The sequence below is a fragment of the Cylas formicarius genome, unplaced genomic scaffold (genome assembly GCF_029955315.1).
Source record: "Cylas formicarius isolate icCylForm1 unplaced genomic scaffold, icCylForm1.1 PGA_scaffold_12__32_contigs__length_19106922, whole genome shotgun sequence".
NCBI classification, from domain to species: domain Eukaryota; kingdom Metazoa; phylum Arthropoda; class Insecta; order Coleoptera; family Brentidae; genus Cylas; species Cylas formicarius.
Genome location: NW_026844225.1, coordinates 15,068,527 through 15,091,884, shown reverse-complemented (window position 1 = coordinate 15,091,884; position 23,358 = coordinate 15,068,527). Strand labels below are relative to the sequence as shown.

The following is a 23,358-nucleotide window of genomic DNA, read 5'->3' as shown; positions in this document are numbered from 1 at the left end:
TAAACTTTACCAGAATTTGACTTTTCAATTTCATCAATCTAAACTAGTGAAAGTTTTCAAGTGTTATTAAAGTCTGCAACGGAGATTTCGAAAGTTCGACTACGACATTTAATAGGGCGCATTCTAAAATGGGCGCCGTACATTTTATTCGGAATTTGCGAAAACCTATAACTGAAAATACTTTTAGGTTCTAGAAAGAAACAACACAAAACGAACTACATTTCTCGCTTCGGGGAAGCGTTCCGCTACTAAAGTTTGCACTCGAAATTATAAGGGAATTTTTCCATAATTTCATATAACTCAATTCGATTTTCCATTCAATGAGAAATATGTTACGTACATATGTTTTCCGCTTCGACTCATTTCGATTATAATATTTTACGTGGAGTGGCTTTGTTTTCCTGAAAAAATAGTCCGGGACGCAAATGAGAAAATAAGCTCGAGCCGGACAGGTATATTTGAACTACTAAAACAGGGTAGAGAGGAATACGGAATTTATATTATGATATAGAAGAGATATATGGAGGTATAAGAGAGGTATATGGAGGAGTAGTTCATATGTATAAATAGCTATATTTTTTTTATAATGACTTTGTATCGACCTGTAGCAAAGCTGAAATATTTTTGAGGTTTCAAAACGTTTTATTTTTGATTTATTGTGGTGTTGACATTGGCGAAATCTCTTAACATTTATTAATTGATATTTTTTAGACATAACGATGAGAGTAACAATGGAGGAGGTCCTAGACTGCAGGAATCGGGTATTGTCTCGAATCACACGTGCATCAGTGCCGACTACGAACTAGGAATGATACTGAAAGAAATCCGTTTCATAACGGATCAGCTGAGAAAAGAAGACGAAGCACACAGCATAACTAGAGACTGGCAGTTTGCTGCCATGGTGGTTGACAGACTGTGCCTTATAATATTCACTCTATTCACTATTATCGCCACATTAGCGGTGTTATTTTCGGCACCCCATATCATCGTGTCGTAGCTGTAGCTGTCCCGTCCCTGAATGGCTAACAATTTTCCACCAGAATGTGATTTTGCTCCAGTGCGCGTATATCCGCTTATCGTTCTTGCGTTGCTATCAAACAAGTTGAACTAACTCGAAAAAATCTGGTGGACAATTTGCTGGAAAGTCAACGCTTACGGAGTTAATACGGACGCATCTAGCTACCAAAATACCCATTATGGTTGGCGTATTAATACATCCAAAATTTTGGTTACGTATCCACTCACTAGGATATTAACACAATCATTCTGTGATATGAAATTATTGGGTTAGTCAGCTTTCGTGTATTCGGCTTAATTTTAAAACAAATAATTACTATCAATATCTGTGATTGGCAGTGTTTGCAATTAAATCGCCGATTTAAGCGAAAAGTTTTCAATCTATGAACTCGTTTCTATTGAATTAGATGTGTTGCGAAGTAGCAAATTAAAAACAAAATGTCAATTGCCCAATAAATTCGATCAAAAACCATTTTACGTGCCGCATCGACAAATGTACATTTCGCTCATTGATCCCGGAGTATTTACCGAAACACGGAGTGACGGCCGGAACGTGTGGACGGAGCTTAACAAAGCTACATGCACGATAATTAAAACAAATACAATAGCGCGGGATCGGGGATTTACTACAATTTTATGATAAATGTTATTTGTAATACATCGCGAAATCCTGGGATCGACTTTTCAAATAGTTTCACCGAATAAAACTGATGAAAAGGTTTTGCGGAAATGAAAATTTAGAGTCAGACAAAAACAAGAATTCCGGTTTCGGGATAAGTTGAATATAAATCAAAATGGCGATTTAAAATTCTTCCTGCTCCCAACATCGAAACCAATAACCCGCACTGCATAGATATATACTGCAGAAACAAGATCGGCGAATTCAGGTCACCGGTTAGTTCACCCTTCTTTGACCTCTAATGTATGACTGCTTCTTTACGATACCACTCAAAGACTATTTATTTTTCTTCATGCCCGGGCATATCGTTTGACATACGCGATATATATTTTTTAAAACTAGCGCAGATTTTTTCTAATGGTCGTTAGTTTTGACAAAAAAGCAACGCAATGTGGAAAAATCCGTGGAATCGATATAAATCTAAAACCGTTTGTTACTTTGAAACTGCCTTTTTTAATTTTTTCGTACTCCGATCATGAAAATGCATTTTTCTTTGTGGGATTCGTAAAAGTAATGAACAAAGCGATTTGACATTTTGCCGTAACCTATTAGCCCGTGAGAGTGACGGGTCATTGGGAATTCGGTAAAATTCGATATCAAACGAGAATCAATGTCATACACACATGTAGCATTCCTTTATTGTGGGTTGGGGATCGACAATTGTGTTCCGACGCTCATAATCAGTTACAGAATGGAATTTCCGCTGACCACAAACATTAACATCAGGTTTTGCTCGATCAATTCGAATAATTCTTTTCGTTTCGGTAAATATACCGTATCAATAAGCGGATGATATTTAATTAGGGATATATAGAAGAACACGAAACGCATCGCACAGGGAAATGGCAATACTCTGGAGTATATCAACACACCTAACGTTGCTATTAAAATAGTTCGTTTGGTTTAAGAAACCGCGCATTTTTTGGTACGTTTACGCCCACACCTTTGCCCGCCAATTTCCAGTGTTGTCGCATAATTTGATTTCGTTCCGCATTTTCAAAACATTGCCATTAACTTTTTGAATATTATGTAAATTACACTATCGGTTGTTTCACATTTGTACATTGTCAATCGATAAATTTGTCCTCGACGTTCACTTTTAGTCGCTCTATAGATACACGGTGGACGAATTTGTCGAGATGCTGTATAAATGGACATTCTGTACATAAACAAGCAATAGCTGAAATTGCTAAGCAAGTTTAGAGCAAAAAATAAATTGTATTTATATAACTAGTTATATCATGTCTCATGTATTTAAAATAAAAAAAAATTGTTAAATTCTATTACACAAATTTTAAATATAGTTTATAGGGCTAGTATTTTATAGAACTGTTATAAACTACACTATAGACGTTCTATTATTTCCGACTTTATTTGCGAGTCAAACAACCTGCTGCCATTTTGTGGCGGCGGCTTCTATCATTTGGCCCCCGTGGGTCATTAAACAGACTGCTGCTCAAAAGTAATAGGTTAGTCCATCGACTAAGTCAATGGGATAGTCTGATGTTACTAGCTTTTAATAAAGTTTGTTAAATATGTAAATATGATAATAATTAAACATGGTTTAAAGAATTGACGTGAACCAGTGCAAATAACAACTTTGGTAGGTCATTGAAATTATATACTATGGACAGACCCGAATTTTTTACAAAATCAACATTGAGGTTTGGTTAATGCTGCTCCGCTGCAGAGAAAATTGCGTGCAATCTTTAGTAACAATCTTTTTCCAAATATTACATAATTATTTATTACGTACAACGTACAAAGAATAGGAATATAACTGGGATAAAAGGAATCGCGAACAAAGAAATCTTCCCTTACATTCGGGCTTGAGATTAATGAAGCGGTCACCGTGAAATGTACGATTTTAATTCGAGGTCAGTTAAGGGCGTAAAGGGGTGTAAATGTAATATAAATAGGAAATTCAGTCAGCTAAGTAACCGCATATTCCTAAATTCCTCAAAATGGGAAAGAAAAAAATCTACTTAAACGAAAATACCACAGAGGGGCAGCTAGCTCGAACAACATAAATTAAATGTTATTCGCACTGGCTTCTAAAAAAATAATATAATAAATAAAAGTAACACGTTAGCAGTAGAATTTAGATATCTTAATAATGGAACGTAACACAATACTACTCTTGTGTGATCTATCTCTCTTAACAACTTATGTGATGAACCCGGAAGAAAGAAGTCAAATGTAAAATGAACTTTTCCAAAAGGTAATCTTGTTCGATTGTTATTTAAAATAAGAAAATTTCCATCGCGTTATTTCTATGAGGAATGTGACAATCCGTTTTGTCATTAAATAGGTAAAATTAAATTAAAAAACTCGGTTAGGTTGCAATGGAGTTTGTTTTACCATTTAGTATTTAGTTCGGTCATCTGTAGCATCCCAGTCCCAGTGTAATACCGCTGTTTTGTATTATAAGCTGTTGTAACATTTTACTACAATGGATTGTACTTTGTTAAAACAATTTCAATTAAACTTAAAATTTAATATACACTAAAGTGTTTTATTACTAGCTTAGCTGTAATTTCTTGTATTACGTTATTGAGGAACAAGAATTACACACTTGCCGGCATTTATTTTTGGTGTGGCGTGTTGGGGGGTTCTTTTTAATTATTTTACAGGGTAAACGAGTTTCACTAAACTAATTTAAAATTTAGCAGGAACTAAAAATCAAACAAAACGAGAATATTTTTTTTAAAGAGGTAAATGGTTATTTTTTATGTCAACACGTCGCTTCAGAACCGTAGTCAAAGATTTTTTGAAAAGCTCCGAGATCTCGTAACAATCCGTAACAATATAGCCCTTAATTCATTCAAAACAAGACAGTAAAATAGTTATAATTTGACTTTCGCCCTAAGAAAAGACTTGGGTCTTACAAAAAAATCCGGAAAGTATATTGGTGAAAGTTTTATGTTGGGCCGGACACGTCCCTGTATATTATAAAGTCTGCCCGCCTTGCGCACATAAAGCGAATTTCGGTCGAATCGATACCGCCCTTAAAAGCAGTAAAACAGGACAAGGATTGGTTTAGCAAAATAGTTCCGCGCCCTTCGAAAGCGCCATCTCGCGCCTTTATACTCAACCACCGCCACGGTTTCAAGGGGGTGGTGTCGCCCTGTGACAACACTTTCTCAGAATGACTGAGAGAATGTTGTCGTGTTCGTACTGTCGGTGTTGAGTGACCGCGACCGATATGTTTATTCTGAAACATGTTTGGACCTCCTTATAGTGTAATTAATGTGAGTGAGGATCGTATTCTTCCCGGTTCAGCTCTAGCCCTGGCTTACATTGGTAGAGCCATGGACATGAGCGTTTGTACTTGGTTTCGATGATCTAGCAAGTACACCTCAGAATCTTGTTACAAACAGTCATGTGGACGATGATTGCAAATCGGCTATTTTCCTGTACACTCGTTATCTTCTGCCTCGTGGTCGTAGGTAAGTCCATTCAACACCGGCACACCCACCAAGCCCTTCCCACCGTGGCAAATGATGTAAACAGAGCCCCTCCCCTCTAATAAACAAAGACTGTCATCTCGCTTGAATAAATAAACAAATTGGGGCACCTTCTGGAGAGACGATTTTGAAACTGGTTTTAGGAAAATGCTCTGAGGATGAGGAACGACTTGTACGCGATTTGTTCAGAGGATACAACAAACTGATACGACCCGTTCAGAACATGACCGAAAAGTTGGACGTTAGATTTGGTTTGGCTTTCGTTCAACTTATTAACGTTGTAAGTAATTTTTAAAAGAAATTGTTATCTCCATTAAAGGTGTAGACAAATTCTAAGCCAATTAAATGTGAGTTAAACAAATATTTTGTGAAATTAGTGTAATGGCTTTAGAAAAATTTGATTATTAGCATATTCAACCAAGCAAAATATATACCCCCGGTATACAAATTGCCTTCGAAATAGGTTTTTTGTAAGATTGATCACCAAAATCTCCACCAATTCAAATTCGACCACACCACAATATTTATAAATAGCAACACCCAAAATTTCGAAAATAAACAAAGTTAAATCATTATATTATTAAGATACAACATTTTAAAAAGGGGTTAGCTATATTACAGAGGCAAATTAATAAAAATACACAAACACGAAGCACCGCAATTTGATGAAATAGTAGCTTTTAGAATATAACGTGAAATCAATGTCTACTTGCGACCGTTTGAGGGATTATAAATACTTAATATTAGAAAAAAATGAAGGAAATAAAGCAAATTTTAAATCACGAAAATTTGTTTTTTTTTTTTCACATTTTCCTTTGTAATTTTAATATCGTTAAATTTCAAAATATATACCAGTTTGTTTTGTATATACATTTTTACGACTATAAGGTCAATTGAATTTCGTAAATCACAGTGCATTTATTTAATTTTTACATAGTTATAACTATACATAAAATCCTATGAAATGTTGAAGACTGCGCCAACGAAACTGTCCGACACTTGAGCTAATTTAAATCAAAATGAAATGAACAGTTTCCGAGGAGCGGTGTGTGAAATAACTACAGCCCCTTTCGTTTTTTTTTAATTGAATTTTTCCTTTTGATGCAAATTTTCCTCGCTAAAAGTATGCAAATTGTTTCAGAAACTTTTTTTTGCAGTCTGCGCTCTAAACAGTCGAGGATGTGTGATCGAATTATTTGCATTTAATTTAAAAACTGGTCGATTAAGTGACGAGCTTTGTAGCCCCCAGACTGTTTTATATTTCAAAGCGTTTTTTCTCCATTAATTTTCCCACTCCGATACTGCTCGGCCTCGCTTCGATAGCAACGTTTCAACTTAATCCAATCCGATCATTTTTTTAACATCGTTATAGTCCCCTTGAAAGATTTTTGCCCTGAAGTGTTTCAATTTTTCAACACATTTTGAAACTTGCGAGGTTTGTTTTTTAAACTAAAAATGAAACATTTTTTTATTCTTTTCAGTCTGTTCAGATAGCCTTGTAATACTCAAAATAATATGGATGAGGATAAAAGAATGAATTATTGATTATGCAAGAAACTAAAAAAAAGTGAACATTTAACAGGTAGGAGAGGATCGAGTGCTTTCAAAAAAGTATAGCAGACCACTTACAGTAAAAAGTATAAAGCAACCGGCATTGTAATTACCAAGGTCTTGATATTTGTCTACCTTCTGTGATTTTCTTCAAAAGGATATGAAAAAAGAAGTAACAATTTCTTCAGGGCTCGTTTTGCAAAACATATAAAATAGCCAATTGAATTTTGTTTTGTTTTAATTTATCACAAAATTAATTTAATATAAACAAGGTTAAGACAACGTAAGCATTACGTAAAAACTTATCGTCAATTTGTTAAATCGTTTTGAGAAAACTTTCGGTCTAAAGGGATTTTCGGGATCTATTGAATTTAAAAGTTCATTAGATGAGATGCCAGTTCGAAACAAAACCCATTTGCGTTCGTACACGTGACGCAATAACGATTGTTAGAATCAAAGGGGAATTTCGAAATTTCGGCGTTCTTAATAAAGGTTTCAATTTCCATTTAATAAAACGGCAATTTTAGCGAACAATGTGGCATACGCAATATTCCGATAAGCCGATACCTATTTAATAACAACACGTAACAGCGTAAACACGAGCATGGAATACGGAATTGCGAACAAGTGTTGAAATACTGAAACCCTAGATTTACGGGCCAACCGATACTGGACAAAACCGTAATTACCCAACACTATAAGGAAACCTAACTTCCTTCCTTTTGCTTTCAAAATTCATAACTAGGTATTTGTCACATAATAACCAATACACATACTACTCCTTGAAAAGAAATTTCAAACAGAACAATCAAATTAAAACTGACCGATTCTTTAATTGTATAGTATATTACATATTGTAATGCAGTGTACTCTCCTGCCTTACTGCAAAGAGAAAAAATCAGCCTTCAGCGTCTTCAAAATGCCAGTCTCAGACTCTCTTGTAATGTTCGTAAGTTTAATCGCATTTGTGTGGGCCTTGGTGACTGAGTTTAGATGAACCATAAGCATAATTCAACCCAATTTAAACGCTGCTTTATCTATAATGCTATCAAAGCTCACAATAAACTTCCTCTCCAACTAAGACCTCCTTAACTACTTGCAAACAAAAACTTAGGCAAAACATTTTTGACAGCAGAGACCGAACATCTACGTAAAATAGTGTTAACTTTCTATTCAGAATTTTTCTTTGTTAATTTGTTATATTTATTTTAGCACATTATATGGTAACTCTTTTACTTCTATTTTTCTCATTTTGCTTTTCGCTGTTATTATTTAGGCTATTCTCCTTTTATCTTTCTTCATTATATATTTACTATATATTTATTGGGGACTGGTTGTTTGCTTCTGGAGATTGCCATATAGCTATTAGATAATACATACAATATTTTCGTAGACAACGGAAGGATTTTCCGCGAAGGCCTCTACATTTCATCCACTAACCTGCGCTTTGCGCCATTTTCTTTGTAAATTTGTTTTTCCAGAACATTTAGCCAGATCTAGGCATATTTTGAGAAATTCTGTCAGAAAATCTGAAGATCTATCAGCGTCCATGTTGGTCGTTTTTTGTTCATAAGTTCCTGTATTATCGGCGTAGGCAGAGCATCTATATTTATATCGGGGATTTCATAAGAGCAACAATGTTGGACATCGCCCCCAACTTAAGCTGATAAAGGCTATTTATTATTATTATTATTATTATTATTATAACATAACCAAATATAAAAAACTTATCCTTAAATAGAAGGAAAAATGTACTTGCTTTTACCTTGCGAAAATTAAACTAGACTTAACAAAAAAGAAAATTAATCAATTCAAATAAACACTCGTCTGCACCTGTAAGAAATTTTCTTTGGTTACTTTTCTTTCAGCATTCATCACAAAAGGGTTAATACACATTAACATTTATATAAGTATTAAATAACGGCGAACGCAAATATTGATGATAAACAATAAATTAGTGTTAAAAGACTTAATGTTTCATTAAAGTACAAAATAATAAGACTCGATTATAGTTACAGTATCACTTTATAGTAATACCACATGAAAATGTGTTCAAAAAGGGCGGCTTTTTATATTCCCTAAGTTTTGCCAAACCTAAATATTACAAAAAAAAACAATAAATGGTACAAAGGCATACAAGGGTGTTCGTGAATGCCCTTCATTCCCCTAGCCAAAAATGATGATATTGCCTTTTTAATTCTGAATGCCGGAATGATATATCGTGTTTATGCTTTTTCAGAACGAGAAAAATCAAATTTTAAAATCAAACGTCTGGCTCCGATTGGTAATAAATCTCGCAAATCGAGCTTATCAAATTTCCTACGCTGCTCGTTTTTAGGTGTGGAATGACTATCAGTTACAGTGGGATGAAGCCGACTATGGCGGTATAGCTGTTCTTAGGTTGCCACCAGATAAAGTCTGGAAGCCGGACATAGTATTATTCAATAAGTAAGATTATATATCGATATCCTGCACGTAATGATATTTTTTTGTTACGTAATTTTTAACATCAAAAATAAAATTGTTAACATGTTTTAAAATTTATATAAGTTAAAATAATATAAATAATAAGCAATAAGAATCTGTTATAATGCACAGGAAAAAAAAAACAAAAATTACGCTACGGATTTATTTAAAATTAACTCGAAATTTTTAGTGCTGATGGCAATTACGAAGTCAGGTATAAATCAAACGTGTTAATTTATCCAAACGGAGAAGTACTTTGGGTACCACCTGCGATATACCAAGTAAGCTTTACACCAAAAAACCTCAAAATTTTTAGTAAAACTAGCTTTGTTTTAGAGTTCATGTACAATAGATGTAACGTACTTTCCATTCGATCAACAAACTTGTATAATGAAATTTGGTTCGTGGACATTCAACGGAGATCAAGTATCGTTGGCTCTATACAATAATAAAGAATTCGTGGACTTATCGGACTATTGGAAGTCAGGTACATGGGACATAATCGAAGTACCAGCCTACCTCAACATATATGAAGGAAACCATCCCACGGAAACCGATATAACTTTTTACATAATTATTCGTAGAAAAACGTTGTTTTACACGGTAAATTTGATACTTCCGACAGTCCTTATTTCCTTTTTATGTGTTCTAGTCTTCTATTTGCCCGCCGAAGCTGGTGAAAAGGTGAGTGTTTACACATTCTGGAAACTTTGCCATTAATTTAATGCTTTTATTAAATTGCAAAGTCTACAGATAGGAACCCACATCTACTTTGGAATTTTAATAAAAGTTTTCAATTTAAATTGTGTGAAAATGTTTTTTTTTTTTCATTTCAGGTTACTTTAGGCATTAGTATTTTACTGTCACTAGTTGTGTTTCTGTTGCTCGTATCAAAGATCCTGCCACCGACATCGTTAGTATTACCGCTCATAGCCAAATACCTCCTTTTTACATTTATAATGAACACTGTTAGTATACTTGTTACAGTTGTGATAATAAATTGGAACTTCAGAGGTCCCAGAACACACAGGTAATAAAATTTCTTTCACCATAGCGGAAGGAATCAGATTTCTCTTAAGCAAAATCTCGATAATCCGCCTTTAATGTGTAAATTTTGGTAGGCTTCATTTTGCACTGGTGTTATTAAATATAAATACGCGTCTTACCGAAATCTACGATATGCAAAAGCGTGTACACAAAATAAATGGCAAATATTTTGATTTCAGGATGCCTTCGTGGATTCGTTCAGTGTTTCTCAACTATTTACCGGCGATGTTGTTAATGAAAAGGCCTCGAAAAACGAGGTTACGATGGATGATGGAAATGCCTGGCATGGGGGTACCTCCTCACCCTTATGGGTCTCCTGGCGACATACCCAAACACATAAGGTATTTTTTTTAATGTATACCCGTAACATTCTCAACGAGAATATATTCTGGATTTTTTTCTAAATTTGTTTGTTTAGAGCAGAAATCATTCTATGATTCTTGACAAATAAAAAAAATTAATGGAAATAATTTTTCACAGGATGCTAGTAAAAAAAAACATCCTTTTTCGAGGTAGCAAAACTTTAAATCCGACTTCGATTCTAGCGTTTTCGCTCGAATATTACGTGGAACAAAATGAATTTAGTTCTCCTGAAAAATAAAACGACCAACTGGAAGGACAAATTAAGCTGCGAATTTGACTTCGTGGAAACCGTAGTCGCGTTTTATTTGAATATCGTTACCTGGCCGGAAAGCTCTTTGTTCGAAGTTTTTAAAAGCCCGCAACACATTCCAATATCGTTATTACGTAGTTGGTACGTTTGAAATCAACTTTCATTTAAAAGAGAATTGTTTTCCTTCCTTAAAAAAGTCCCTCTTTCGCTCTTAAAACAACAATTCCAAACAAAATACCGAGGGAACTTTTAGCAATGTTTAACAGATTGGCTTATCGATTTGCATCGACTTAGTGTTTGGCGAAAATTCATGTCGTACGAAGGAGTGTCCCCCAAACTATCGACCTTTCAAACTGAATTGACTCGATTGTAACTGACTTTAACACAATTTTAGAATAATCCTTCCTTACCAATTCCAATCATGTTCCTAGTTCTATCGACCGGCCCCGGTCTTGTAGAGTTGAACTGAAATCTTATTAACATCTTGCATCTTTGCGCTTAAAATGTTAATGTAAAAAAATTGCAATTTTTATGCGGAAAACTTCTAAAGCCCTTAATAATAATTTAATATGGGGCGGACCTTAATTCCACTTGATATTTTTAATTAATTCCCTTTTTGTGAACACAAGTTGCTGTTTTTGGGTCTTCGCGAACTTTTACCTTTAACATGCTACAGCAATATTCTTTTAAATATTTAAAACCTTTTTTCAGAAAGCTTCTAATTTAAAGTCAAGTGCCAACATATTTTTTTTTTGCGTCAAAGCCATTTCAAACAAAATAAAAAGTAATTTAAATAAAATAAATATTTTAAAAAATTTATCCGTTTGCGTTTTGTAATCGAAAATTTCCATTTTCTTCTAACTAGTCGCCTTAGCGTCCAAATAACCTCAAGATGACACCCTAATGAACTTATAATCTGACTGAAACGATTTAATCGTAAGAAGGAACGGAAGGGAGTCGCAAAACGAAGGTTTCTCGCTTCATCGATCCCTTATCAGTCACTTCGTTTGAGTGGCACAAACTTTCACGAAGATTTTTATTGCTATAATTCAAAGTCAATTACTTATAATGACAAATTTTTGTCCCTTCTTTTTTTCGATTAAAGCGAGACCCCACCCAATGCCGCTTCGGCAAAGGTTAAAATCATACGTGCAAAATCAGCTTTCAAGCAGCGAATTACAACAAACCCCAATATTAAATTTCGATGTTCAATTAACTCAATAAAGACGTAATTTTCCTACTTGAGAAGCAAATTATATTCGAAATAATTGAATCTATATCGATCCTGTAAGTTAAAAGGATAATACCGGAACATGCATAAGCTTTATTAGCAATTTTCACCGCGTAATAAACTAATATCATTTTCATCCATGCGGAAAGACAAGCGTACTGTTCAGTTTAGTGCAAAATTTAATTTAACTCTGCTACATTGCTGTATTAAGTTCCCGGCATCTGTTGCGCTGTTTTAGAAGGGAGTTCTTTTTTTCGAATTTTCCACATTAACGAAAGCGCTTTTTTTGTTAGCAAATGACTTCGCCACCGATTTTTTCCTCAAAAAAATTGGAAAAAATCGTGTTATTCAAAATAACAAAGATTGACAGATCATTGATGCGATACAAGTAATTGTTCCTTGTAAGATCGTGTGGAAAACACTATTTTCTGTGAGGAAAGACATTTGTTCCACATTAATGTGGGAAGAGTATCTAATATGTTTTTGATTCGTCAAATTTACCTTCAGTTTATATTTTTGAAAAATGAAAAACTCAAAACTTCGCAAGAAAATTATCATTTTTCACGCTCCTATCAGGGAAAATTTTTATAGGGCATATTCAACCTTAGAATGACGCTAACAATAAGTTTATTTATTTATTCATTTATTTTAATCTGCTAAATTTAAAGGAAACCATTATTTTGAAAAAATTATAAGATATGAGAAAAGCCCCGCATATTGGACATTTCGAAAAAGATTAATTATAATGTATAATTTATATGTATGTAGGTGTAATGTTTTATTTTGTTTGTGTTGCAAAATAGACCATTGAACATAAAAACGATATTGTTTTTGTAAATAAGCCTGTATGAACAACATACATAAACAAATAAAAAAAATCCGGAAAAAAAATAATTATTTTAAACAAAAATAATAAAATATATATATGAAACGCACTAAATCCAATTTTTAAAGCCTACTTGTAGCAATAGTTTGTCATCAAATAAGTTTAATAGTTTTTAACTGCGCCTTGCAAAAAAAGTCAGCAAAATATACTGTATTAATATTAATTTTTTTTTAGTTATTTATTAATTTTTAATAATTGCATCGCAAAACAAAAAGAAGTGGAAGTTTACGAGTTTTCCCAACAAAATTTCAACAATATTTAATTTACATATTCATTTATTTATTTTCGTTTATTGTCCAAAAAGATTTTACCTAATCAAATAAACGCTCAAACGTCCAAAGTAACAAATTACAAATTAAAAGTGTTAAGAATCGAAATTGAAGCTATAATATAAAATTTATATATATGTATATATATATATATATATATATATATATATATATATATATATATATATATATATATATATATATATATATATATATATATATATATATATATATATATATATATATATATATATATATATTATATAAAATAAAATATATATTATATAAAATGTTATACATACTTGATTAAAACATCCTCAGTATAGATAAAACTCCCAAATTTACATATAATATACCAACTCGTAAACTTTTATGTCTGTAAATTGAAAGTCATAATAATTTGTAAATATATAATTTTATGGAGTACAAGATTTTGCGATAATTTTTACTTTATTTATAATAATTTTAAAATTGTTTGTTGTCAACTTATTTATTGCAAATAGTGAGTAAACAAATAGATATTTATTTGTATTTCGAATATTAGAAGGCTTTTAGGCTTGTGGTGACGCCCCTCTCAAAAAAAAGTAGAGCTATCGAGTTGGAAACATTTCAAGTTTGAATGGGGCATTTTTTCATATACTCTAGTTTCTTTGAAGAGTTTCTTTTTTATAGCAAATACAACCAATGAAAGATAGTAAATATAGTACAAGTGCTTTGGGTTAATTTTATCGCATTATTTGAAAAAAAAATCAATAGCCCGATAAATCTACGTAGATTAAATGCAGATTAAAATATTTTTAAAATACAAAAACATAATATTAGTTATCCAAAAAATATATAAAAACATGTATTTTTAAAGTACCCATTTAAAATTATCCAGAATTGACAGACGTCAAAGACGTTTCAAAACCTTTGAAGAATTTATTTCAACGTAGTTTCTAATATTGACAAATTATTAACAACAAATACATAAAAAACAAAACATCGAAACTATTCGAATATCGTGGCCTATATATTCCGAAAAGCACAGGAGTAAGTTTGGTAAATAATAAACTCTACTGACTCGAAAACGTAACCAGTTACCCTAACTTGAGCAAAATATAAAATCAAGCCGTGTCTAAATAAACAAAGCGAATGGAAAACGTTGAAGAGTGTTTTGATTCTCTTAGAACTTTTGTTTCAAGGAGAAACAAACGTTCCGAACATCGAGGCGATAGTAAACGAAGTTTACTCAGATGCACAGAAACAACATTTTAAATCTCATCTGAAAACTTCAGCCGACAATGCAATAAAATCTGTTTATTATTTAAAGGGGAAGTCTCAAATTGCAAAAGGACACGTGAATCGTAACGGTCGAGAATGTAGGATTTTACAGGCGGAATTTGCCGAACGAAATATTGGTCTAACTCCAGACAAAAGCTCCGATTTAATTGAATTTTCCAGATTGAATTTTACACGGAGGGACTATCGGGTTGCGCTGATGCCTCCGCAATTACTTCCGTGATGAAGTAAACGAAGTTTGTTTTGAGACACACTTACTTAAACTTAAAACTTATCGAACTGTTATCACTTTCGACGAGGTATTTATCAAGTACTCTCTAGGTCGATAATTCTATCGGAAGTATACTGGGCGAACTCACTTAGTTCGCAAGCCAAGAAATATTTGAAACTCTTTTTTGAAGTTGTTATTCTGTTAGGGTATTGTTGGAGATATAAAATTTGGACACATATTGTAGGTTAGTTGTGTCTGACCAAAATTGTTGTAGTTCCGTCGAATCGCAAAGCAAAGTCGAGGTGATGGAATTGTCCGACTTGCATCACCACCCAAACTGCAAAATCAATAGGAAACCGAATGCAGACCTTGGTGTTGGAGTTGGTGGCGACAGTTGTAGACGTGAAAGCGAAAGTTCTGATTCGATATTGTTATCACCCGAAGCGTCTAAAGCTACAGAAGCTGTTGAATTTATAGCGGAACACTTACGCAACGAAGACTTGTATATACAGGTACGCACGATAATTTTAATTTTATAAAAGCTCTCCTTTTTTTCGAAATAACGGGTCTAAACAATTTATAATATCATTGTTATTCTATGCAGTGTGGCAGAGAAAATGTGGGAAGTCCTTCTTATCTAGACAGATTACATAGCTGTACATTTTAGTATATTCTGCTAAACATCATATTACATTAAGAACTTTAAAAGTTGTATATGAGCCGAAAAATTATCATCTCCCTCAATGTTTTGATCAATTTTTATATATAATTTTTATAATCATATACGAGGAGCAATTTTTGACCTAAAATTTAAAACACCCTTTGGAGTGATTGGGGATTTTTTATTTGTTTTTTTCTCAAGTCGCGTCTTCACGTTTTCGTCGATCGACCTGACTTAGTCAAGTTTTCCCCCATATATCTTAGATGTCTAGATAAACTATATCCCAATAACGCGGATATTTTGCGCAATTTTGCGTGAGGTGCGTAAAATGGATGAGAAACTTTTAATTTAATTTAATTTGAAGTCGGGTGAGATGTTTGAAATTTTGTAGTGAGAACTTTCGCCAAAATTTTAAAGTATATTTTTCAAAAATTGTGCAAAATTCAAAGAATATAATATGGGAAAGCAGAAGAATCTTTTGTTGATTGGAGATGGAGACATACTTGATGGTTCCCGGCATTAAAAAAATGTGCGAAAAATTTCTTTTTTGCGCGTTATTTAGATATTTTTGCAGAAGGGTTCTGATTCACATAGGTATGACACCCGGAGTGCAAATAATCTCGTGCTTCCGAGATACAGGCTGCAGAAATCAAAACAAAACTCTCCTTATATAAAGCTTTACAACGCATTGCCAAAACATTTTAAACTTTTATACGAAAAACATTTTAAAAGTTTTCTTCTAAGTAAGGGCTAATATAAGCGTTGGTGAATTTCTCGAAGAAAACATCGGTAATGACGTGTTGCGGGGCGTTGTGCATTGTTTGTATTTTAATGATTGTTCTGTCTTATATACTTATAAATTTATTTTTTTATTTGTTGTCCTGTTATTGTCAAGTTATATATATTGTACATCTAGATTTAGTATATTATGACGTTATATACAATTTTATGTTAGCATATACTTACATATATTCAATTTTTTTTTCCTTTGTATGACTTGAATACATCGAATATATTATGAGGGGAAACTTGACGAATTTCATTGTCAGAAACACTCAACTGGCTATGGAATTCATGGATGCACAAAAATATGTCAATTAACTATCAAACTTAATATTTCTTGCCTGCTATGTAAAATTTCTTCTTAAAATTGAATACTTTTTCTATTTCAGACACGCGAAGACTGGAAATACGTCGCGATGGTAATCGACAGACTCCAGTTGTATATGTTTTTTATTGTAACGACTGCTGGTACGGTGGGCATCTTGATGGACGCACCCCATATTTTCGAGTACGTCGACCAAGATAAGATAATCGAGATCTACCGCGGCAAATAGAAGAGTGTGAAGCTTCCCGCATCACTGGCTAAATAAATCATGTGGCTTCCAAAAGCGAAAAGCACATAATGGCCTATAGTTCGGTAACTAGTGTACTTTGATCGGTGGCAAAAAAACCATAAGAAAATATTAATTTAAAGTTCCATCTCAATAAAGAAGAGCGCCAGAAAAAAGACAGCCGTATAACCGTCGGTGCGTGTGAAATCCGATAATAATATTTTATTTACTAATAAATATCGCCGATTGACAATCGATGAACAACATTCCGTGTGTGAACAACAGACATTTCGTAATGTCCACCAATAAATTATTAATAAATTCGTACGAACGGTGAAAATTATTAGAATTGGTTTATAATTACTTGTAGTCCAAGACCTAGCAATACCGGTCAGAACACCTAGTCCCTCGGAATACCGTACGTGGCATAAAAATTGGGTGGGTCGTTGCTAGCTCTTAGACTAATGAATTAGTAGTCAGCTCAATATGTCTGGCGGAAATCTCTAAATCGAATCACGGATAATACTTTATCGAGATAATATTCATCCCACAAACATAAAATAAAAACCAACGCTCTTTTATTGGTAAAAACACGCAGTCTTTCATAAAGTACGGACATTTTGATGGGTATTATTTTCGATCAAGTTAAGTCCCAATGATAGTCCTAGAACTATTTAGAATCATGGAACGCAAATTCCAGAACATCAGACAAATATTAACACTGTCGTATATTTAGATTAGAGTAGAATGAGTAAATAGGCAGTGTTATACTGTAACGCCTTGTATAATCGTCATACAAGTCATTTAGCGTTATTAATCCATCATTTAATCGTTATGTTATACATTTCAATATGTTGGTAATTGTCTATGCAAACCATAAATGAAAATACAATATTGTTTTCCTGAGACAATATGATAACAATGCACTAGAGTTCCGCTTATCATTTTCGCAATACTTTTCTAACGACCCTATTATTATTTATTACGTTTGAGTAGGAATTCGTTAAACTGACTTCTGAAAAGGTAGGGGCCTATTTTCACTGCGCTTCATTTAATTGTTTTTTGTCAAGTGACGTCAGTTAATCGGAAACTTTACTCTATCATTAATTAATTATAAAATCCAATGATTTAAATACGATATTCTTCCGCTCAGGTATAAAATATTATTGTCTCCTCCCCCCCGCCGTAAGACTATAAACTCTTGAAAACCGTAATGCAAAACCCTTCTTGATATAGAGCTCCGATTTATCTACTAGCAGCTCCAATAAAAATGAGGCATCAAATGGAGAGGAAATTATTACCATTTAATTTTAAAATTACGCACCCAAATTGATGAAACAATAATGGAAATATCCAACTCGGAGTCAATTTTTGAATGAATCATCGAAAATTGCAGACTTTCTTGATTTCTTTTGAATGTGTAAATATTTTTAAGCTGTACATAATTAATATTTTAATATAAACTATGAACAAAGCATTATTATAGAAATTTTTTAACGTGTTTCCGAAATAATGGTGTTAATATAATTTATAAGTGGTGTATGTACAGTGATATAAAATTTTATTTTAAAAACAAATCGGTAAACATCCCAGACTGTGTTTAAAATTATAGCTTTAGCGATTTTGTCACAACAAAATGTAATAAGGGCAACTTATTTTTAATATTACTCTGGAATAACACGATGACAAAAAAATAGCGCTACGTTTGGACATGTACACATTTAATATAAACAATGAATTAACTAAACTCGCAACGAGTTAATGAATTTTGGTTGTACTAGACTTAAATAATTATCCAAAACTTAATTATTTTGTGTCATGTGCGTTGTCTTGCAGGGTACGTGGGTTTGCTTAATTAACGCAAAACTTTAGTACTCGACGTCTCGTTAATTCTCGCGTAAAAGAGATTTGCTCAAAGGCCAGACTAGTGTAAATCTAATTATGAAAAATTATAGGCATAAAATGTTATTCGCGTTTTTGTAAGTACGTAACTCATACATACTTCCCTTTGGTATTTTTGCTAGATTTCCTATGAATGGCATTAGAATATTTTCCTTTTTTATCATTACTTATAAGGGTAGACTCCATGCCCGCGAACTATTCCAGCACAGATTATATAAAGCACCACGGTCTTCCAGAATTCTTGTGATGTTTGTCGGATCTCTAGTTTAAAAATGCTAAATCTCTGCCTAAACAATGCAATAAATTAAAACGATCTACGCGTGTAGTGACGTATTTACCAAATTCGTAAGGGTTTATAATTTCAAACGAACCCCGTTGTTAAAGATAGTTACTAATAACTAAATAGGAATTAGTACCGTATAGCACTGCCTGCTGTGTTTCAGCACATAATCGCTTGGAACACCCCTATTGACTACTATTATAATGAAAAAAAAATCATTTACCTGTTACAATGTTAATCTATAAGAAAATGCATTTACAATAAAAATATGCAACTAATTGTTAATAAATGTGAGTTTTACTTCACCATTCTTTGAGAAGTCCAAATAGTAGGCACAGATTATGTGCGAACGAGCAATATTTAGCAATAATGGAAGCATAAAACCCTCTAAAGGGTCTGTCATTTCTCTTCCGCTCAAATTTTTTTGCTCTACTTTCGATATGAAAACACTTCACTAAAAACACTTTCAACATTATTTCGTTCATTCCAGGGATAAACCGTCGTTATATTCTGTAAACGTTATACGTAAACGAACGCACAAGGAAGCAGGTAAAGGTTTTTATCAAAGAAATAATTATTTCATTGAAAAGAGACAACTTAATAACGAAAATGTAAAGGATTCGCTTTTAAAATCTGGGCATTAAGCGCAATCAAAACGAATATGTCGTAAGTTAATTTGAACGTAGTCTTGTCAATATTTATTTTAAAGCTTAATTTAACAGCTATCACTTAAGAATTAAAACAAATTTCAAAAATAAGCTGTTTGATAATAACAAATAAAAATAATAAATAAATAAACGTACATAACACAGAGAGGTATATATCTTATGAACTAGGAAGGGCGATTTTGGTTATTTAAAATACGAGGATGTATGTACAACCCCACAGTAATACAGATAAATTAAATTTAAATTTAAAACTAAATTCATTGAAGATCATTTCATATTGAGGAGGGCGATTTTTTCCTGAATACAGTTACTCGACTTAGGAGCATCAGCCAATTCGCTGACATCAGCGTGTAATATGAAACCATTCACGTCAGGCACTAGCCTTTTGTTATCACTAGTGACCAGCTTATCATTAGCCGGTCTTTTATTGTTTGCTCTAGCACTACTCTTTACTTTCAAAATATTGGGACGATGGGGAGTGCTATGATTGGGTAAAGATACCACTCTGTGATTATTAACAGTCTCATGGTAAGTTTCGATGGCAGTCAACAATTCCTTTCTCTGGCTTTCTATGCGTGGATTCGCTAACAAGATCGCTCCGCCCACGTTACGAGCCCCAAACGTCGGCAGTACCATCGGTTTTGGATGAGATTTATACAATTTCATATTGGAATTACTAGTATTACTCGATAAAGGTAGAAATACCGATTTGTTTTGTATCGGCGGACTCATCGCGGACTGTGGAGACTCCAGACAAATCATATTGTTACCGATTTTTACAAACTGTAAGGAACCGTGTCAAAAATATATTAGTTTAAGTGATAAAAAACATACCTGGACAGGACTGACAACTGAAATAGGACTCATGGGCATATAAACTATGGGAACCGTTCCCACACCATCTTGGGAAGCAGTCTCAAAATTATTTGGTTCACTTATATAGCCATTTGTTAGTTTTCTAGAGGATTCAGTTTCACTTACAATCACATTTAGTTTCTAAAACCAATATAGATATCCCTTAATTCATTTTGACGCCAAGAAAAAAATATTACCTTTGAAGAAATAGTTGAGGTAGTAATCTGTCTTGGGTTAGAAGATACCTTAGGCATAATAGGTACAAACGACGTGGTGACCGTTGAAGGGGACTCAACGGTGGTGACAATTTTGGCCACAATAGGTACGTAAGAAGTATTTTGGCAAAACATTTCTTTTTCTTCTCCATTTGGGGACGTATAGGAACAAGAAGAAGATGTAGCCTTCAAGTCTTTTTCCTTTGCTGCTTTTCGTTCGGCTATTAGCTGATGAATGTCTTTACTTCTCCCAGGAACCAATTTTCTTAACTGTATCTAGAAAAATATGTGAACTTAAAAAAAATTACCATCACATGCTATGCAAAACCCCCCGTCAGCTCATGCCTTGGACCAAGCACCTTAATAATTGGCAAAAAACTAAATAAAAGTGTCTAATTACAAAAAATATTTTATAATACTCATATATAATTACCAACCGAAATACAATTCCTATAAAATAAACAATATTTCAGTAAAAAAAATAGAAATGTATAAATATATAAAACATGTATGTAAAAAAAGAAACTCAAAAAATAGGCAATACTGAACACATGGCAAAAACACAGTATATAAAAAATAGACAAATCCATATAGAAACAAACGAGAATTAAACAAAAATAAACCATAGAAACAAAATTAGGTATAAAGTATTACACATTATAACAGTCGCGAAAAAAGCACAATCAAAAAATTCCAAGGGATAGTAATAACTGTGGTAATTTTAAAGGTACACTTTTAAGCATAAACGTCTTTTTTTAACTACTCTCTCAGGAGAGTGATCAACAGAACTTGAAGAGGGCCCTGATTCTACCAAACCGGCGAGCATATCCTTTGTACTCACCCTATGATTCGAGCAAGTGATTGATCTAGTACAAGGTCCTCTATTTCCTTCTGTTACTCCACAATGCACATCTGGATCGTAGTCCTTGGTCACAACTTTGTTTGAAATGGAAATATTGCTGCTCCTTTTTGATTTTTTGTTGTATCTATTGCTACCTGAACTGCATGCAGCACTAGTTCCAGCCGTGCTGGTAGAACTACCATCAGTCGACAATGGTGACGGAACCGGAAGAGTATCCATTGGTGTAACTAACGGTGATTTTGCGGGACTTTTAGAAATGTGAGAATTGGTGCTATTAGACCTTGGGCTGTGTACTGATGTTACTTTTGATAATGTGCTTGTAACTCGAATTTCTGGTTTGCTAGAAGATGCAGTTGAACTTGTTATACATGAACTAACACTGGAACTTTTGGGGATTTTTGGCAGAATTACTTTTGAAACTGAAACTTTTAGTTCAGGCAGAGTATTTGAAGTTAATATTGAAGTTGAAGCTATTGGGGGAGTTTGGGCTTTCTGAAATGAAAACATGTTATACTTAAACAGCATTAGTGCATTTTAATACTTTCAAATTACCTTTGATAGAGGTGGAGGAGATGGGGTGACTCTGGATTGTGTCTTTTTCTTTTTTCCCTTACTTATCACTTTCTTTTTAGAAAGAGGTTGTTGTGCTATGTGGGGCGGCGCCAAACAATTCTTATGAGATAAAATATCACGGGGGTTAAATACAATTTTACAGACTTTGCATCGATATAATATCTGCTTTTCCAGTTTAGGAATAATACCATAGAGTGTAACATCACTTCTTGGAAGAAGCCGAACACCTGGGTCAAATTTTTCCTGATCCCCGGCTTCTTCCTCTAGAATCAAAATGTTAGATGAGGAAATTACATGCAGCAGGTTGACACATACCAATTTTCATAACAAGTTTCTTAACGGCGTCCCATTTGTGACTGTGGTCTAAATGAAAATCTTCCGAAACACTCATAATATAGTCTTCCATTTTGCAGCAGAACTTAAACCCCTTATTAAGCTGGAACAGAAAACATCAACATGCACTTTACAACAAAAATAATAGGAGTTAACCTTATATTTATTTCAACTTAAATCAAAACAATAAACTTTGAATTTAATTAATTTATTTCGTTTATTTAAGGGACAGTTTTAGTCGACAAGAAAAACATTTGTGTCAAAGGTCTTGGCCTACTACAAATTTGGTTTCATTTTTTTAATATACGATTTTAGCAACAGGATAAACACCAAAATTAAAAGAAAAAAAAGATCTATAAATGGTTCACTCAAACTTTTATAACTTCATGCATAAAGGTACCTTTTAACGACAGATTACGAGTCTACCCTATTTCCTATTAACTGATTCTAACCTCTTAAATTGACATTCCCTTATTGCCAATTATATACCTGTTTTAAGTCCTATAGTTTATACCCGGAACTTTTCGAATGCTCATTGAACTTGTTATGGTGTTAACTTAATAAACTCTTAATTTTAAGCTTAGTAAGCAGTCACAGATAAGAAGTGCTTAGTATGCATTTACACCATAGAAATTTATGGCAATGAAATAAATAAAGAAAAGTTTAAGGCCGATGATTCCCCTAAACATTTTTTTTCAACTATACGTCATTCATATCGTTTGAAATTAAAATACAGTAATGATAACCCCTTGTTTTTTTTTCTCAAAATCTCGACAGACGTGTGTTGGGTGGTGTGGTGGCAATGGAAAGATGCATCTGACGTCAGCGATAGTGGGAGAATAAACACATCATCAATTGATTTTTTATTTTAAAAATTAAATTAAAAATTTTATTTCCAAAAGCAATATCCTCTTAAACAGAAAAGCCGCCGTTGGGAAAGTGTACCTTCTCTATGAA

At 33.3% G+C, this 23,358-nt stretch overlaps 3 protein-coding genes across 7 annotated transcripts in view; 2 read left to right on the top strand and 1 right to left on the bottom strand.

Moving 5' to 3' along the window:
• Positions 1 to 4,133, top strand: part of LOC132695884 (neuronal acetylcholine receptor subunit alpha-7-like) — a 66,768-nt gene extending 62,635 nt beyond the window's left edge. For both annotated transcript variants that reach the window (XM_060660443.1, XM_060660444.1), the window contains exon 9: positions 712 to 4,133. In XM_060660443.1, coding sequence (XP_060516426.1) covers positions 712 to 997 — 286 coding nt within the window. In that variant the 3' untranslated portion in view covers positions 998 to 4,133. The remainder of the gene's footprint in view (positions 1 to 711) is intronic.
• A 690-nt stretch (positions 4,134 to 4,823) lies between these two features.
• Positions 4,824 to 19,164, top strand: LOC132708795 (acetylcholine receptor subunit beta-like 1). Of its 2 annotated transcripts, XR_009620030.1 has the most exons (11): positions 4,824 to 5,145; positions 5,307 to 5,443; positions 8,954 to 8,998; positions 9,053 to 9,162; positions 9,371 to 9,461; positions 9,517 to 9,864; positions 10,017 to 10,210; positions 10,407 to 10,568; positions 14,993 to 15,230; positions 16,552 to 16,799; positions 16,857 to 19,164. XR_009620030.1 is itself a non-coding variant. In XM_060681370.1 (10 exons), exons 1-10 carry the CDS (start codon positions 5,079 to 5,081, stop codon positions 16,714 to 16,716), a joined length of 1,557 nt encoding a protein of 518 aa, XP_060537353.1. In that variant the 5' UTR covers positions 4,824 to 5,078; the 3' UTR covers positions 16,717 to 19,164. The 2 variants fall into 2 exon arrangements, 1 of the variants encoding a protein (XP_060537353.1); XM_060681370.1 differs by having other exon boundaries at positions 16,552 to 19,164.
• A 407-nt stretch (positions 19,165 to 19,571) lies between these two features.
• Positions 19,572 to 23,179, bottom strand: LOC132708761 (ataxin-7-like protein 1). 3 transcript variants are annotated; one of them, XM_060681320.1, is made up of 7 exons: positions 22,854 to 23,179; positions 22,384 to 22,504; positions 22,048 to 22,331; positions 21,475 to 21,987; positions 20,616 to 20,909; positions 20,398 to 20,559; positions 19,572 to 20,346 (listed from the first exon to the last, which is right to left on the bottom strand). In XM_060681320.1, exons 2-7 carry the CDS (start codon positions 22,472 to 22,474, stop codon positions 19,831 to 19,833), a joined length of 1,860 nt encoding a protein of 619 aa, XP_060537303.1. In that variant the 5' UTR covers positions 22,475 to 22,504; positions 22,854 to 23,179; the 3' UTR covers positions 19,572 to 19,830. The 3 variants fall into 3 exon arrangements, with proteins under 3 accessions (XP_060537303.1, XP_060537301.1, XP_060537302.1); XM_060681318.1 differs by having other exon boundaries at positions 22,891 to 23,179; XM_060681319.1 differs by lacking the exon at positions 22,854 to 23,179 and adding an exon at positions 22,802 to 22,853.
• Between the last annotated feature and the right edge of the window lie 179 nt (positions 23,180 to 23,358).

What these genes read in the sequence shown, in the direction of transcription:
- LOC132708795 (XM_060681370.1), top strand. Translation starts at nt 5,079, where the DNA reads ATGTGGACGATGATTGCAAATCGGCTATTTTCCTGTACACTCGTTATC. An exon ending in CTTCTGCCTCGTGGTCGTAG is followed by an intron (nt 5,146 to 5,306) that starts GTAAGTCCATTC and finishes AACTGGTTTTAG; the next exon opens with GAAAATGCTCTGAGGATGAG. An exon ending in TCGTTCAACTTATTAACGTT is followed by an intron (nt 5,444 to 8,953) that starts GTAAGTAATTTT and finishes ATGCTTTTTCAG; the next exon opens with AACGAGAAAAATCAAATTTT.
- LOC132708761 (XM_060681320.1), bottom strand. Translation starts at nt 22,474, where the DNA reads ATGGAAGACTATATTATGAGTGTTTCGGAAGATTTTCATTTAGACCAC. An exon ending in TCACTTGCTCGAATCATAGG is followed by an intron (nt 20,910 to 21,474) that starts GTGAGTACAAAG and finishes ATATTTTTCTAG; the next exon opens with ATACAGTTAAGAAAATTGGT. An exon ending in CCTCAACTATTTCTTCAAAG is followed by an intron (nt 20,560 to 20,615) that starts GTAATATTTTTT and finishes TATTGGTTTTAG; the next exon opens with AAACTAAATGTGATTGTAAG.